We start from the raw sequence: 16,046 nt of genomic DNA, 5'->3' as shown, positions 1-16,046 counted from the left end.
ACAGGATTTAAATTCAGGTGATCTTATGGCTACAGCCCATAGTCTTTCCATTCTATTGTACTCCTCCTTTAACTAGAAGTCAGGCTGGCATCAGTCTCCCAAGACCTGCTCACTGTGCAAGTCTGAGAACCTACAAAGCCAAGGAAGGACAAGGTCACTCTGCCAAGGTGTGTGCAACAGCCTTTTAGCTTCACCTCCCTCACCAGAGCCATAAAACCACTCCCAAGCGCTCTTCTGCTGTCAGACAACGTTCTTTCCATCCACCAGGAAGCTGCAGGGAAGAACAATCCCACCCCTTCGTGCTCACTCATCATCACGACCTGGTGGGGGAGGAAAGCTGCCCTTTACTGTCCACCTACTCTGAGCCTAACTCTGGGCCAGGCACTTTCTGCCTGAACTCATTTAATGCTCAAGAACCACTTCATTTCACAGATAAGGACACAGAAGCTCTGAGGGTTGAAGGAACGTCCAAGACGACATACAGTGACGGTGCAGGGACGTTCCGACTCTAAAAGCTGCGTTTTTCCCACCGTCCCAGGCACTCTTGAGGCTGCCTTTCTCCCAAGATAAGGAACCCCCGGGGCCTGAATTCTTTTCTTCAAACACCCTCTCTCAGCCGGTCTAACGCCCCCTCTAGTCTCAGAGAAAAACAATGCGCAGCAAATGTGCGTCTCAGAAACCGCTTCCAGATACGCTACTTCATCCGCCCTTCACCACTGAGGGCAAAGCGCGGAAAAGCGCCCCTTCCCCGAGGACGGCAACGCCCCAGAGTCAAGAAACAGAAGACAGGGCGAGTGGGGAGCCGACCCCAGGCTCAACCCCGGCCCTCGGCTCTGCCCGCGCCCCCTGCCGCCGCCCCCGCCCGGCGGTGTCACCAGGCGGCCCCACGGCTCAGCCCGCCCGAGCTCACGGCCCCGCCCGCCACAGGGCCCCAGACCTCCGCCTGCCAGCTCCCCGGCCCTCGGCACCTAGCCGCGCCGGCTCCTCCCTCAAGAGCACCCCGCGCCCCCGGCAGCCAGGACCCCCTCGGCCTCCCGCAGACCCCCGCCCCGCCTCCCGCGCCCCGGGCCCCTCCCCCTGTCAGCCCGCGCCCAGCCGCCGAGCTACCTTCTCCAGGGATGCCGGTCTCTGCACGGCCAGGGAGCGGGCCAGCGACAGGACCGTGTTGAAATAAAAACCCCGTGACGCGCCAGCGCCGGAGCCCGAGCCGGAGCCGCCGCCACCGCCTCCCCGGGCCGCGGCCGCCGCCATCACCGTCCCGCGGCACCGCCCGCCGGCTTCCCTCACCGGGATCTCGACCGCCGAAGCTCACGGCGCAGGCGCGGCTCCATCCGGCCTCCCCGCCACGTGACCTCTCTGTTGCCTACGCAAGCGGGGCGTGGCCTCGGGCAGATCCACCGCTGGGGGGTGCCGGGAGCCGTGCGGCCTGCGGCGGTCGCGAGCGCCGGGCGTGGCCCCCTCCCCCCGATGCGGTGCACGATGGTCGGCTCCGAGGCAGGGCCTCCGCAAGCTTCTGGCGGAAGGAGTTTGCGCGGCGACGGCTACGGGCGTACGGGAGCTTCTGTTCTCTGAGATACTGCAGCTGCCCCGTGGTCAGAGAGCGCCCCTCGCCTCGGCCGCGCCCGGCTCCTCCCGCCTGCTCCAGGCCGAGCGCTGGCGCCATGTCGGCCTATCCCCGAAGCTACAACCCGTTCGACGACGACGCGGAGGACGAGGGCATCCGGCCGGCGCCGTGGACGGACAACCGCGACCTCGCGGACTGGCCCGGCGCTCCCGCCGACCGGCAGCAGGCCCTGCGGGAGGAGGTGTTGCGCCGGGCCGAGGCCACGGCCGCCAGCACCGGCAGGTCCTTGTCCCTGATGTACGAGTCCGAGAGGATCGGGGTCGCCTCCTCCGAGGTGAGTCCGCGGTCGCCGGGGCTCCTGGGGGCTCGACCGGTCAGCCAGGACGGGTCTTGTACTTTGGTGACTGGACGGTCGGTAACAATCTGTTAGCTACGTAGAGACGCGCGTTTTCACACACGAAAGGGGCAGTTTGCCCCTGGCGATCTCCTGAGCTTAGTCCACAGGGTTGTTGTTTTTCTACGCCTCGTCAGGGGTCATCTCCACGCTGTTCGGTCCAGGTAAGTAGGGATTCTAGACAGCAGACCCCGGGTTAGGGACGTGGAGGGTCTGTTTCTTTTACACATTCCCTGGACAGAAGCCTGGCCCGTGGCTTCAGCCCTTCCTCCTGGAGTGACCCAGCGAGGACTGTGCCTGCTGGTGTCAAGCGTCCGAGGAGATGGACCTTGGGTTCTTCCCGGCACTGAGCGCTCCTCCGCCTCGCTAGGAGGAGAGTGAAGGTCTTGTCTGCCTGGACACTGCTGAGTGCGCCGGAGCCCGAGTCTGGTCGAGTCTAGGGCCTTACGTTTCCTTCCCGATACCGACGAAGATGTCCTAGAGAGACGGGGGCGGTCTGTGACAGTCTGCCGTCCCAGCTTAGCTTCTGCAGTTCTTCTTAACGTCCATAGGTGGTTTCAGAGAGTAGGACCTTGGGTAAGAGCTGTTCTTTCTTAGGCACCACATTCTCGCCTCAGCGTACTAATGAAACAGTTGTGTTGGGCATTTCTTTAGAAAGTTTTTTAAAATGTAATAACCTGTGATTGCTATATCAGGTAAAAATAATTCAATTTAAGCATTTGTAGTTCTGGAAGCTAAAGCATCATGTTCTTCCCTGGGTCTCTTCGTAATTCTTTTCTCTGGGAAAGTTCCCACTGACCTGGTCACTTACAGTCTTGGACAGTCTTGAGGTCCGTCCCATCATTCTCCCGTTACCACTTCCTTGGGTTATCTCCCTTCCCCACTTCTCCTTATCACCAGATCCCTCAGTGCCCCACCTGCCTGTCTTTAGCCTCACTGAGGAAGTTTTGCTTGTGTCTACTGGATTCCTACATTACAGTCTAAATGGAAAATGTTGACTTAAATTTGGGAGGATTGCCTGAGGTCTTAGGGCCCAGGTGGAGGGGTCACTTGATTAAGGGTCCCAGGCCCAAGGAAGCCAACTAAGGTTTAAAAAGCCATCTTTGGGGACTTTCCTGGTGGTCCAGTAGTTAAGACTGTACTTCCAATGCAGGGGACGCGGGTTCGATCGCTGGTCAGGGAACTAAGATCCCACATGCCAAGCAGCACAGCCAAAAAAAAAAGACATCTTTGGCAACTGAGAACGGGTGAAGTAGGAAATCAGAGTGACAGAAAGTAGAATACTGTGGCAGAGGATACCCTGGAATCTGGCTTCTAAGGCTAAGGTGTAGATAGGAGGAGGAGGAGGGACTTCCCAAGGAAGAGAAGAGTCAGGCAAAGGCACTGGCCCAACGCCACAGCTCCTGAGCAGGAAAGTGTCGCCCAGGAAGCCTTCCAGGAAAGGGCCTGGAGGAGGAGCTTAGGACCCAGTACAGTCAGAGGGAAGGTCAGGAGTGCCAAAAACACAGAGGATAACGTTGTTTCATAAGGATTGTGGTGACAAACCCCATGCTGCCCCCAAAGTTCCTTCTTTCCTATAATGGGGACCATGAGAGCAAAGGCAGAGTGGCACCTCAGGCCGTGAGGCTTGGCATGGCCAAACCAGGTGTTGCTGTGAGAGGTACGGTATGATCATGACTGAGCAGGTGACAGGCTCTGTCATCAGTGCGATTACACATGGAATTTTTCCAGGATTGAATCAGTTCTCAATTATTGGAGGCCCTGGGAGGCAGGAATGGTCAGCACCCCCGTCTCCACCCTACCCCATAATCTCCAAGTTGTCTTACTGTCTTTGAATCCCTTTCATCGCTCTTTCATTCCCCTGGGGGATTTGGGGGGGGGGTGGTGGTGAGCTCTGTCCCAGCAGACCCCAATCACCACTAAACTAACCTCCTAACTTAGACAGGTGCCCGTCACATACCCAGCTGAGAGGTGCCGAAACAGGACACATGTTTTAGACACTGAGGACTTGACTTTTTTAGGCCCAGCGTGGCAGCAGCAGGAAAGTTACTTAGTCAGGTCACCTCTAGTGAAGGAGAGCTGCCCTTCTCCTGAGAAACCTGTAGGGTTCACCTCTCTGGAAGGCTCTCGCCTCAGGTCCTGACCCCACAGGATAGAGGAGAGGTGGGTCGGCCTGGGGAGCACAGTGCAGAACCATAGAGGCTTTTCCACTTCTCAGGCATGATTTGTTTCTTCTTTTCTTTCCCTAAGGTATAATTTTTGTGAAGTGATAATCTAGTCACAGGGTTCAAAATTGAAATGATACAGAAGGCTGTGAAGGCTGCTCCCACCCGCTGCCCCCCTACCCCCTGCCACTCACCTTCTGTTCCTGCAGTGTCCCTGTGGAGATATTCTGTGTATAAAAACATGCTTAGGGCTTCCCTTGTGGCGCAGTGGTTGAGAGTCCGCCTGCCGATGCAGGGGATGCGGGTTTGTGCCCCGGTCCGGGAAGATCCCACATGCCGCAGAGCGGCTGGGCCCGTGAGCCATGGCTGCTGAGCCTGTGCATCCGGAGCCTGTGCTCCGCAGCGGGAGAGGCCACAACGGTGAGAGGCCCGTGTACCACAAAAAAACAAAAAAAAATGCTTATACTTATCTTTTTCTTTTTTTTTATAATTTTAACTTAAGCAGAAGTGTTCTTTTTTTTTTTTTTTGGCCACGCCGAGTGGCTTGTGGGATCCTAGTTCCCCAACCAGGGATTGAGCCCAGCCCAGCAGTGGAAGCGCAGAGTCCTAACCATTGGACTGCCAGGGAAGTCCCATGCTCTTTCTGCGTCGTGGTCCCTCTAGTGGATGGCTTCTGTTTCTGCAACCAGTCCCCTAATGGTTTGCCTGTTTGTGTCCCACGTGGACGCAGTCTTCATGTGCCCTTTCACCACCCTGGCCAAGGAGACTGCCTGCCCCCTCTGGCTGCTGAGCACGCGCCAGTGATGTTTTGTGGGGCCCAGGGTCTCAGTTCAGGGAGTCCAGCAACAAACCTTGGATGAGGGCCTGAGTGGCCAGCTTGGTTAGCATCAGCGGAAAGGGAGTCGGGCCAGGATGCTCTCAGCAGCCCGGCCAGCACATCCTGCACATGGTCTCGTGTGGGGCCCCCTCACCTCATTGAGTCTTTCCAGCACTCGACAGTCGCCAAACCCTGCTAGGCCTTCAGTTCAGAGAGGTGGGCCACATGGGGACGGACACCTCTGCAGCCTGGGAACGGAGGCCATCGCAGCTCTCTGTTCTGGGTGTCCCCGTGAGTTGGGGTGGTGCCCTCATCCTCTGGGCAGACCCGTCCCCTCTCCAGGTGAGGGGCTGTACTGACCAGAGCCTCCCCTCCAAGGCAGCCTGGGCTGGTTCTGACGCAGCCAGAGTTCTTAGCACAACCCTATCCTGAAGCAGAAGCTGATGGAGGGAGAGGATCAGCTGCTCGGTTAAGTAATTCCCAGTAGATTTTATAAAGGATCAGTGATTGAATTCAACTGTTGAAAAGTTCTAGGATCAAACTTGCTGGCTTCTTAGCTGTGAGGCACCTTGTGAGGCCGGGTCTTTACCGTCCAGGCAGGTCGTACATCCCACACCAGCGCCGTGGCATCTGGCTGTGTCTGCTGCTCCTTCCTAAAATGTCCACCCGTGGCCTCCATGGTGTCTGGGAGACCTTGCTTTGCTGACCAGGAGTTGTGCTAGGGAAGCCCAGGGGCTGTCTGCTCTGCAGCCTTCTGCCTCTGAGAGTGAGAAGTGCTGTTTAGAGGTGTTGTGGGGGTCCCCAAGAGCACCCTCAGGTTTAACGATTCCCTAGAAGGACTCAGAATTAGTAGAGCTGTTATACTCACGGTTGTGGTTTGTTACAGCAAAAGGATGCAGATTAAAATCCTCAAGGGAGACAAGCTGGTGGGCAGAGTCCAGGAGAGCAAGCACAGCTTCCCGTTGTCCCCTCTCTGTGGAGTTGTGTGTGCAGCCTGCACTCCCCCCACTGTGACGTGTGACATCCCGGAGGCACGGCTGCCTGCCTGGCTGACTAGAGTCTCCAGCCCCTCCAGAGGTCACACTGTGTGGCTCAAGGCCCCCCACCCTGTAAACCACATTGCTGGTGCAGACTGTCAGGCTGACCTGAGGACTCTGGGAAGCAAAGTCACTCTTCAGGCTAATACGAGGGCAAGGAGCCAGACAAGGCCTTTCTCGGGAACACACGGTATGAGCGGCCCGGGCAGCCTGCACATGCAGCAAGGGGCACCAACCTTTGCCTTTGGTGGTTCTCTTGCCACCTAAGACCACTCTACACTGTCACTCCTGCCGGGACGGAGCCCCGCATTCAAGCATGTTCCCCGCCAGCTCCTGCGTCCCTGCTGGTGCGTATGTGTGTCATGCTCCCTGGGAAGGGGAGCGACATTGATGGGGGTAACTCTCAAGTTTCTAGATTCAGCGTATCGACTCCAGATCGACCTCTGCCTGCTGGTTGTTCAAAACCAGAGTTTAATCGCAATCAGGACGAGACACTTAATGCTGGCACCTTCCCCTCCAGAGCTCGGGCGGGACTCAGGTTAGGGTGGGGGCTGCGCCATCCCCAAGTGCTGGCTGAGGATTTACAGAGAGCCTTCCTCTGCGGGTGACGGGGAGCTACAGAAAGTGCAATGCCATCATGTCTCATCCTCCCTAGGAACTCGTGCGCCAGCGAGGGGCCTTGGAGCGCACAGAGAAGATGGTGGACAAGATGGAGCAGGATCTGAAGACCAGCCAGAAGCACATCAACAGCATCAAGAGTGTGTTCGGAGGGCTCATGAATTACTTCAGATCCAAACCCTCAGAGACCCCACCTGTGCAGAATGGCACCCTTGCCCCCCAGCCCAGCAGCAGGTGAGCAGTGCCCGTCTGGCCGGAGCGAAGCAGCAGAGAGGGGTTTAGTGCGGGTGGCCGAGCCTTTCAGGACACTTCTCATGCCTTAAAGAGACCAAAGGACCCTGAAAGTTACTCACTGGGAGGGATTTGTCTTCAGACATTTTGAAACAAGAAGCGTTCTCCACTGCTCTTGATTGTGTGATGTGACCGCTGTTCAGTCTGCAAACTCTGCGTGAATTGGGTCTCCATAAATTACTGCTCCTGGTAATTTGAAAGAGAGAATGTTCACTCTAGTTAGTATAAATGTGACTCACTTCACAGAATTTTTGCTTTAAAAAGTTTTCATGTCCAGCTTCCCCATATCTAATTCAAGTTGCCCATTGATTATCATTTTAAAATCAGAGATTATTTTCCTCAAAATTTTTGGCTAGAGGTATAATAAAATCATACTGCAATTTTGGCTGGCATATAAATGCCATGTGTTCAAACGTAAAATAATTCAGTTTCTGCTAAAACGTGATTGTTGCTCATATGTTAGATCGTTGTATCTGTCTTTTATTGTAAAGACAATATCACCACATTACAGAAAATCTACACCTTACCTACCGTAACACAAAGAATGTAGGTTGCTCCCCTTATTCAGTGTTTTCATAATTGCAGTTAGAATATTCATTTGGCTTTGTATCTTGGTCAGAAGAGGCATTTGATTTTCTCACATGGTCACTGTTAGAAAAGACTGCACTGTCACAGGTGCTTTTCCTTTCTAAAAGCTTTCTTCTTCTCGTAACTTTTATCCAAAGGTTGAAAGAAGGCATAAGTACAAGTAAAGACCAGGAGGCACAGTACCAGGCCAGCCACCCAAACCTCAGGAAGCTCAATGACTCAGGTCAGTGCTCCCGCCCACACCTGGGTTCTGCGGGGACACCTTGCACTGGGTAGGGGCGTCAGGGGCCTCAGTGCCTCTCTCAGGGAGCAGGGGGTGTGCATTATGGCAGGTTCAGCCCTGCTCCCCCATGGAGGGAGGGATAAGGGAGTGGGAGCCTGGCCTGTATAGCTCTGAGATCTTCAGGCAGGGAAACACCTATGCTGAGTAGGATATGACCCCCCGGACATCCACGGCTTAATCCCCAGGCCCCAGGAATATGTCAGGTCACATGGCAAAAGGGGAATCATGGTCACAGAGGGAAGTACAGTTGTTGATCGGCTGACTTGAGGTGGGGAGATTATCCTGGGTTTTCCGGTTGGACCCAGTGAAATCGCAAAGGTCCTTTGCAAGTGGGAAGGAGGCAGAGGAGAGAGTGATGGAGTGAGAGGTTTGAAGGTGCGGGGCTGCTGGCTCTCGGGTGGAGGAGGGGCCGCTGCTAAGGATTGACCTCCAGGGGCTGGAAGGGGCCAGGAATCAGATTCTCCCTAAGTGCCTCCAGGGGAACCAACCCCACTGACACCTGGGTCTGAGGCCAGGGAGACCCAGGTTGGACGTCTGACTTCCAGAACCAAAGGATGGTTTGTGGTATTTTGTTGCAGTGACAGAAGGAGGCTAACGTAGCCCCCGAGCCCCAGTGGGCGCAGAAGCGGCCGTGTGGACAAGGAGTGTGAGATAGGAGGTGTTTTGTGTCAGATCGTCCCATTAATATCAAATGATGGGCCCAGAAACATCCCTCATCTGGAAAGGAATCAAGGCCTCCTGGGGGCTCTGTCGACCCCTAGAGAGCCAGGCACATTGGAAGTAACCAGGTGCTTCCTGTGCCGCCTGCGGGCACAGCCGAAGGGAGGCCTGGCGGAGGAGGGCCAGGAGGTTCATCTGGGAAGGCAAAAGCCGCAGAGGAAGTGGGAGAAGACTGTGCGCTGAGGGGCTTCCGTAGGCCATGCTGAAGGAGAGACCCCAAGTCTAGAAAGAGATGGTCCCCAGAAGACATAACCTGGGTGACAGGGCTTTTCTGTGTGCATTTGGAAACTGAGGTTCAGAGAAGATTTCTGGGGGTAAATGTGCATCATTTAACGTTTCTTTTTCCGGAGCCTGTGTGGGTTTGCGTGGTGGCTGCTCCAACTGCCATACCATTACGTGCATGAATCTCTTTCCTGAGCTCGAGGGTCCGTGGCTGACCAGGTGACCCATAGGCTGGGGTTCTTTGATCTCCAAGGGGCTGCCCTCAGGAAGTGTCTCCCTCCCGCCCCTTCCCTGTCCCCTGCCTGCCTCTCTCAGTGGCCTCAGAACCAACCGCCTTAGTCCTTCCACCCGTTTTCCAGATTAAGATGACTTTTGTGAAGCGGCATTTCAAGTGTGTCAGTTAACCGTCCTCCTGGTGTTTCTTTGTCAACTCAGACTCCATCCCTGGAGGGGCCGATTCTGCCATGAGCTCCGAGGCTTACCCAAGGAACCCGCACCTGCGCACCTGTCACCAGAGGATTGACAGCAACCTCGGTAAGACCAGAGCACCGCCACCAGCACCACGGCTTGTGTGAGCTGGGGCCCCCCGTTGTCCACCCCTGCACACACACACACACACACACACACACACGTGCGCGTGTGCAACATCCCAGCCCCTCACCCTCTCTGGGGTCTGCCCGCTTGTCTCCGTCCCCACCTCTTGTCTGGGAGGTGACAGTGACAGGGTCAGGGTCTGGGGACTACCCTGTGCAGCCTGGGCTCTGCCCACCCCCCTCACCACCCGGCCATGCCACCCTGCTTCCTCCGTGTGCCCTGGGCTCGGGCAGGGTCAGGTGAGCAAAACTGGAAGGCTCGCGGGAGGCGGCCCAGCAGGTCAGGCATACATGGGGCCAGCAGCACCTTGGCCACGTGGCCAGGCACCCTGCTTCCTGGGCCTCAGGCTCCAGGGCGCCCTGTTGTAACCACATACCTGCTGGCTTCTCTGGTGTCTCCCTAACCAGTCTCCAGAAACACAGGAGAAGTTCAGTTTTGTCCCTACTTTACACCCAGGGCCCAGAAGGCGAGAATGGAGAGAGGAGGGGGTTATTTGCAGTCGGGTGGAGGAGTTGGCCCCTCAGCAGCCCCCTCTGACCTTTGCTCCCTGCGTGTGAACCTCCCCCATGGCCACCCAGGTCACTTGCCAACCCTCCTTCCCCTTAGGGGATGGCAAAGAGGGTGAGACAGAAAGGAATGCTTCCCCTGCTCTCTCCTCCCAGGGGACGCAGGCCCCCAGCTCTCCCAGGGCAGTGCCCACTCCAGCAGCCCGGGCTACTGGTACAGACAACACGTAAGGCAGACCCACATCCTTTATTTAACCTTCATTTAACCTTTGTTTCTTAGCACATAGACTCATTGTAGAAAACTGTGAAGTGAGGCAAGTGCCCTAAGGAAACCAATACCCAAATTCCACCGTCCAGCAGTGACAACTGCTTTGGTGTCATTCCTTCTGTTTCTCCACCCTGAACCTCAACTGCTCTCTGCCCTTGGAGCCCAGGGGCACCCCGGAGGTCACTGCTTGCTTGTCCTCTGGACTTGGCCCTGGAGCCAAAGGCATCAGGCAGAGGGTGTATCTGCCAGGCCTGACTCCAGAGAAACACAGGGACTGGCGGGCCCTCCGTCCTCCCCACCAAAGGTTTCCCCACCAAGAAAGGCTGGCACTGGTGCCTGCTGGAGGGAAGACCTATTGCAGGGGGCGAGATTCAGGAATGCAGGGAGTGCAGCAGGAAGAAGACCAAGGACAGCCTACCCCAGAGGCTGAGGGTGTGCATTGGGTCGGCAGGGTGAGCGGGACACAGAGCAGCGCAGGGGACCCCAGCACGGCCGTCCATGGTCCCTGCTGATAGGGCCACACGACTGCCCCGGGCAGGTCCCTCTGCCTCTTGGACGCCCGGGCCTGCTGGCGGTCCCTTGCCAGGTGGCCCTCCCTGATCCAGCTTCTCACCCCAGTGCAGCTCCTTGTGGGTCCCAAGCCGTCCCAGCTGCCGGCAGCTCCCTGAGACCTGGGTGTCCTTACAGCTGTCAGTGTCCATGGGATACAGGGGCACAGGCTTTCTTTTCTTTTCTTTTCTTTTCGTTGTTTTTGTTGCGTTGGGTCTTTGTTGCTGCACGCCGGCTTTCTCTAGTTGCAGAGAGCGGGGGCTACTTTTTTTTTTTTTTTTTACGGTACACGGGCCTCTCACCGCTGTGGCCCCTCCCGCTGTGGAGCACAGGCTCCAGACACGCAGGCCCAGCGGCCATGGCCCACGGGCCCAGCCGCTCCGCGGCACGCGGGATCCTCCCAGACTGGGGCACGAACCCGCATCCCCTGCATCAGCAGGTGGACTCCCAACCACTGCGCCACCAGGGAAGCCCCAGGGGCTACTCTTTGTTGCGGTGCACAGGCTTCTCATTGCGGTGGCTTCTCTTGTTGCAGAGCACGGGCTCTAGGCATGCAGGCTTCAGTAGTTGTGGCACGCGGGCTCAATAGTTGTGGCACATGGGCTTAGTTGCTCTGTGGCACGTGGGATCTTCCTGGACCAGGAATCGAACGCGTGTCCCCTGCATTGGCAGATGGATTCTTTTTTTTTTTTTTGTGGTACGCGGGCCTCTCACTGTTGTGGCCTCTCCCGTTGTGGAGCACAGGCTCCGGACGTGCAGGCTCAGCGGCCATGGCTCATGGGCCCAGCCGCTCTGCAGCATGTGGGATCTTCCCGGACTGGGGCACGAACCCACGTCCCCTGCATCGGCAGGCAGACACTCAACCACTGCACCACCAGGGAAGCCCTGGCAGATGGATTCTTAACCACTGCGCCACTAGGGAAGTCCCAGTAAGACCATTTCTAAAAAATCTGATTCTGCTTAGATTTATGGTGCCATTGCCAACTATTTGTGTATTTTGACCTTTTTCACTTAATATTTTATCTTTAACTTAGTGAAAAGGCTTACAAAGCACCACCTCTTCTGTTTTCCCCCAGCTCTTTCCTAGTAAAAGGGCAGAAAGCAGCTCTGGGTGTGACCCTGTCCCCATACCCTGTGCACATGCACACACACATTCAGGGCACACACATGCACACACACACACACACACACAGGGAAGGGGCTTTATATTCATCTGGACAGAATCAGTCACGTCACGACTCCCCTCTGTGGTCTGCACAGCCCCATCAGGGGACCCCGGGCCCCTTGGCTGGTCTCCTCCCCACTCATGGTCAGTTCTTTCTTTGTCACTGTGCTAAGGAAGCCCTTCACATACTCGAGGCTGACCATGGTCTTACAGAATTTATTTCTCTTAAAAATGAATTGAGATTGATTTTTACAACTTTTTTAAAAGAAGGGAAATACTTATTATAAAGACTGGAAAAGCCTGAGGTGTATCTCAGATGTGTTTCCAAATGGGGATCTTCCTCTTTGCCACTCTGGACCTGTGCTTGACCCAGCTTTAGGGAGCTGGGGATGTAAGGTTCAAAGGCAGCTGAAAGGTGTGTGGCTCTATATGAATTTCTAAAATAAACACTGTGTACTAACAGTGGGTGTCCTGGTGGGTGGCAGGGAGGAGTGGCTTTCCTGTTAAGCGCTACTGCTTTCTCTTCACTTGCACATGTTTTGGAGCATGTAACCAATGCCCTGGCATCTGGCCTGTCTTCCAGGAAAGAGGGGTCAGTGACTGCAGTGCTGCCGAGCCCATGGGGGGAGCATCTGGGGTTGCAGGTCCCGATGCTGTGACTTGGCTCAGGCCCATGTGTGCTCTCCTGTCCCACAGATGAGCTGTCCGTGGGCCTGGTCCGGCTGAAGGACATTGCCCTGGGGATGCAGACAGAGATTGAGGAGCAGGACGACATTCTTGACCGGCTCACAACCAAGGTGGACAAGTTAGACGTCAACATCAAGAGCACAGAGAGGAAAGTTCGGCAGCTTTGAAGACGGAGGCGGATTTCCGCTCCATCGTGATGAAAAGATTTGAAAGGTCTTCTTTTAAACGCCCAAGAAATTTCAGTTATTACTTTAGAATGTGATTTCACATGTGTTTGCAAATGTTGTAAGAGTGGGTCTCAAAAGAGGTTTTGTTGTAGAGAAAGCATGTGCCCCACTTCTCTGAGGGCCCTGACTGGAGGTGTGCGGGCAGAGTGGTGGTCATGCCGGCCTCTGCTTCCGTCTGCTGTGTTTCTCATCCCCAGGCCTCTGTGAGGTAGAGCGCTGAGGGCCATGTGACCCGTGTTTGTGGGCATCCTTCTCCCCCCGACCTCCACGAGCACATTGTGATGCTCTGAGCCCCTTGGCAGGCGTTTGATTTTAGTAGGAGGGGGTTCAGACCAGCCCTGCTCACTGTGACGCCTGGAAGCATATAGGGAGCTGGGTGAGCCCCGCTGCCCCTGCACAGGGTCAGGAACACGTTCTGCCCTGGCTGGAGGCTCCCTGGCCAGCTGGCTGAGGCCTGCAGAGCGTGAGAGAGGAGCATCACACAGACGTGCTCTACCAAGCTCCCTGACCTCAGGTCACCTGGACCAGGCCCCCCATCCAAACATGTTTACTCGGTGCCTGGGGTCCCCTGGCCCATCCAGGATTCCCACCCACTCTTCTGTGCTGCTGGCAACATGCCTTGACCCATCACTTGATTCTCTGGCCCCAGTTTTAGGACTGGAGCTCCACTAATGAGACTGACTGTGCACAGAAGGATATGGCTTTAAAAAAAGCCCAGATGTTATCATTCTACCTGGCCTAGCTTGTTCTCTCTTCATTTTACAAAAAAAGAGAATCATTTAAAAGTACTAATTAAAATTGATTTCTGTACTTAAAGGAATTTCTTTACGTTGGTACCTCCAACAAAATAATTGAAGCCACGAGGTCCTGGTCTTTTTAAAAGCAAATAAATTAAAATATTTTGAAGATGGTGAAAGGGACTGATTTTAATAAGACAGATTAGGTTGGAAACCTTAAAATCACAGTGCCTTTCACCCTGAAACCTGGCCCCGGCACGGTGACCTTCACCACTTTGGTTCAGTAGAATATAAACAAAGTCCCTTAAAGCAAAGGAACGTCTTTAAGGGGCAGCAGCAATGCAACAGCGTTTATGTAGCAATTCAAATATAAAAGTTCCATCCCATAATGCCTGACTTTCCTAAATACACTGACAGCCTCTGTGGGCAGACACATCTTTCTGTCATGTTCCAACCGCCCTGTGAGTCTGACCCACATCACTGGGAATGTCACAGGGCGTTTGGATGCTGTGGAAGGTAATCAGACCCACATCTGCTTATCACAAGCCCATCATGGTTGTTCTCCTGGTAACTGGAAAAAGGAAGAATTTTACATGTCCACCCGGCCTACACTGAACGAGTTCACAGGGCCTCCAGCAAAAAGGCTGCTCCAAAGCGTGACACCAGGATGCAGGGCAGCCTGGGGGTGCCTGTCCACCCGGCATGTTCCAGGGTTTTCCTCCGTGACGCCTTCCTCAGTGGGTGTCATGATAACTGTTCCTGCTCCTTGCCCTCAGGCATAGACACGTGGAGATTAGTCAGCACGCCTAGACCTGAGCTTCTCCTTCAAATAAATACAGACAAAGGCCACTGCCAAACACTGTCTGCAGCCCTCCTCTCACGTAATGGGGTTAGTGATTTAACCAATTTGAAGCAAAGTAGCACCTTATTTTGTGTCTTTTGTTGGATTGATGAAGCCGATCACCACCACCCCCTTTTTTACCCCAAGCTGTGGAGGGAGAGTTGCCCTCACTCTTCTAGAAACGTTTCCCTCACACGTCTCCCCGTATATTTGGTTCTGTTCTTGTTCAGATCCGTCATTCTAAAGCCTGGGCCAAGGGCCTGTCTCATCCTCGTGCTGGGCAGCATCTCTGCCGGGTCCCCACCTGCTCCCGCACCCACTGAGGGCCAGTGGCTGCTGCTTCACACAGCAGAGCCGCTCACACTTTCAGAGAACAAAGCAGGACAAGAGAAGCCTCCAGGACCTGCGTGTAGTGACTGTGAGCAGAGGAAAACTCTGCCCTCTGGACGCACGTGTCAGGGAGAAATGGGGGTACCCGGCCGGGGTTGTCCTTCTTGCCACATGGGGTCCAGAAGACAGATCTGGAATTCCACGGTCAACCTGGAAACAAACTGTGCCTTCCAAAAAGTGGCTTTTCTAACTCAAGGTTGGTTACATGTTAAGTGTGCTCCTAACTTAACAATAAGCACGTTTTCCTTCGGAGGAACTTTTTTTTTTTTTTTTTTTTTTTTTTTTGCGGTACGCGGGCCTCTCACTGTTGCGGAGCACAGGCTCCGGACGCGCAGGCTCAGCCGCTCCGCGGTATGTGGGATCTTCCCAGACCGGGGCACGAACCCGTGTCCCCAGCATCGGCAGGCAGACTCTCAACCACTGTGCCACCAGGGAAGCCCCGGAGGAACTTTTTAACGTAGTGATTTGTAGTTAACAGTGGCAGGTTGCCTCGTGGACGTCTTTTTTGCGTTATATAGGAAAGGAGACCTGAATTTACCTCAGGTGGCAAGAATGGAAGTACATAAGTGCTTTTTTTTTTTGCGGTATGTGGGCCTGTCACTGTTGTGGCCTTTCCCGTTGCGGAGCACAGGCTCCGGATGCGCAGGCTCCGGATGCACAGGCTCAGCGGCCATGGCTCACGGGCCCAGCCGCTCCGCGGCACGTGGGATCCTCCCAGACCGGGGCACGAACCCGCGTCCCCTGCATCGGCAGGCGAACTCTCAACCACGGCGCCACCAGGGAAGCCCACATAAGTGCATTTTAATTTCTCTTTCTTTAACTTCTTTTTGTGAATATGTGATTTTAAGTGTATACCACAGCAATTTAGTAAAAATCTTATACTTTGCCTACATAGGCCTTTTCTGCAGAATTTTTAAAGTTACCAATGTTGTTAAGCGTCTTCAGCTCTGATGGGTGAAATGTGTACAAAACGATGAGCGAGTCATTAAAAGTGCACATGGGAGGAGGGGCTTCTGCTCAGAGTGTGTGTCAGGGCAGCTCTTGTACTTCATGCCTTCAACTCAACAAATGACCATATTCCTTAAAATAAAATGTGAAGTTGTTTTTTTTTTTTTTTTTTTTTTTTTTTTTTTTTTTTTAATGCGTTACGCGGGCCTCTCACTGTTGTGGCCTCTCCCGTTGCGGAGGACAGGCTCCGGACGCGCAGGCTCAGCGGCCATGGCTCACGGGCCCAGCCGCTCCGCGGCATGTGGGATCCTCCCAGACCGGGGCACGAACCCGTGTCCCCTGCATCGGCAGGCGGACTCTCAACCACTGCGCCACCAGGGAAGCCCGTGAAGTTGTTTTTTAATCAAACTTTGCCTCCTGTGAGGTCCTTTTCAA

At 54.9% G+C, this 16,046-nt stretch overlaps 2 protein-coding genes across 13 annotated transcripts in view; one reads left to right on the top strand and one right to left on the bottom strand.

Annotated features, from left to right (window-relative positions):
* The window catches only part of PI4KA (phosphatidylinositol 4-kinase alpha), a 94,913-nt gene extending 93,580 nt beyond the window's left edge, over window positions 1-1,333 (bottom strand). For 5 of the 12 annotated variants that reach the window (XR_004345429.1, XR_004345434.1, XR_004345430.1 and 2 more), the window contains exon 1: window positions 1,108-1,319. Coding sequence is in view for 6 of the 12 variants with exons in the window: in XM_032603024.1 (XP_032458915.1) it covers window positions 1,108-1,251 (144 nt within the window). In the remaining 6 variants the exon portion in view is untranslated. Of the gene's footprint in view, window positions 1-1,107 lie in introns of all 12 variants that reach the window. The other 7 variants (XR_004345433.1, XM_032603019.1, XM_032603021.1 and 4 more) reach the window with 3 other exon arrangements.
* A 75-nt stretch (window positions 1,334-1,408) lies between these two features.
* On the top strand, window positions 1,409-12,753 carry SNAP29 (synaptosome associated protein 29). Its single transcript, XM_032603028.1, has 5 exons — window positions 1,409-1,898; window positions 6,633-6,829; window positions 7,612-7,697; window positions 9,135-9,233; window positions 12,478-12,753. The coding sequence occupies exons 1-5, from the start codon at window positions 1,662-1,664 to the stop codon at window positions 12,633-12,635; spliced, it is 777 nt and encodes a 258-aa protein (XP_032458919.1). The 5' UTR covers window positions 1,409-1,661; the 3' UTR covers window positions 12,636-12,753.
* The last annotated feature ends 3,293 nt before the right edge of the window (window positions 12,754-16,046 follow it).

Source organism: Phocoena sinus, chromosome 14, assembly GCF_008692025.1.
Source record: "Phocoena sinus isolate mPhoSin1 chromosome 14, mPhoSin1.pri, whole genome shotgun sequence".
Classification (NCBI taxonomy): Eukaryota; Metazoa; Chordata; class Mammalia; order Artiodactyla; family Phocoenidae; genus Phocoena; species Phocoena sinus.
Note: the sequence above shows the minus strand (reverse complement) of the source record. Positions and strands in the feature narration are given on the sequence as shown.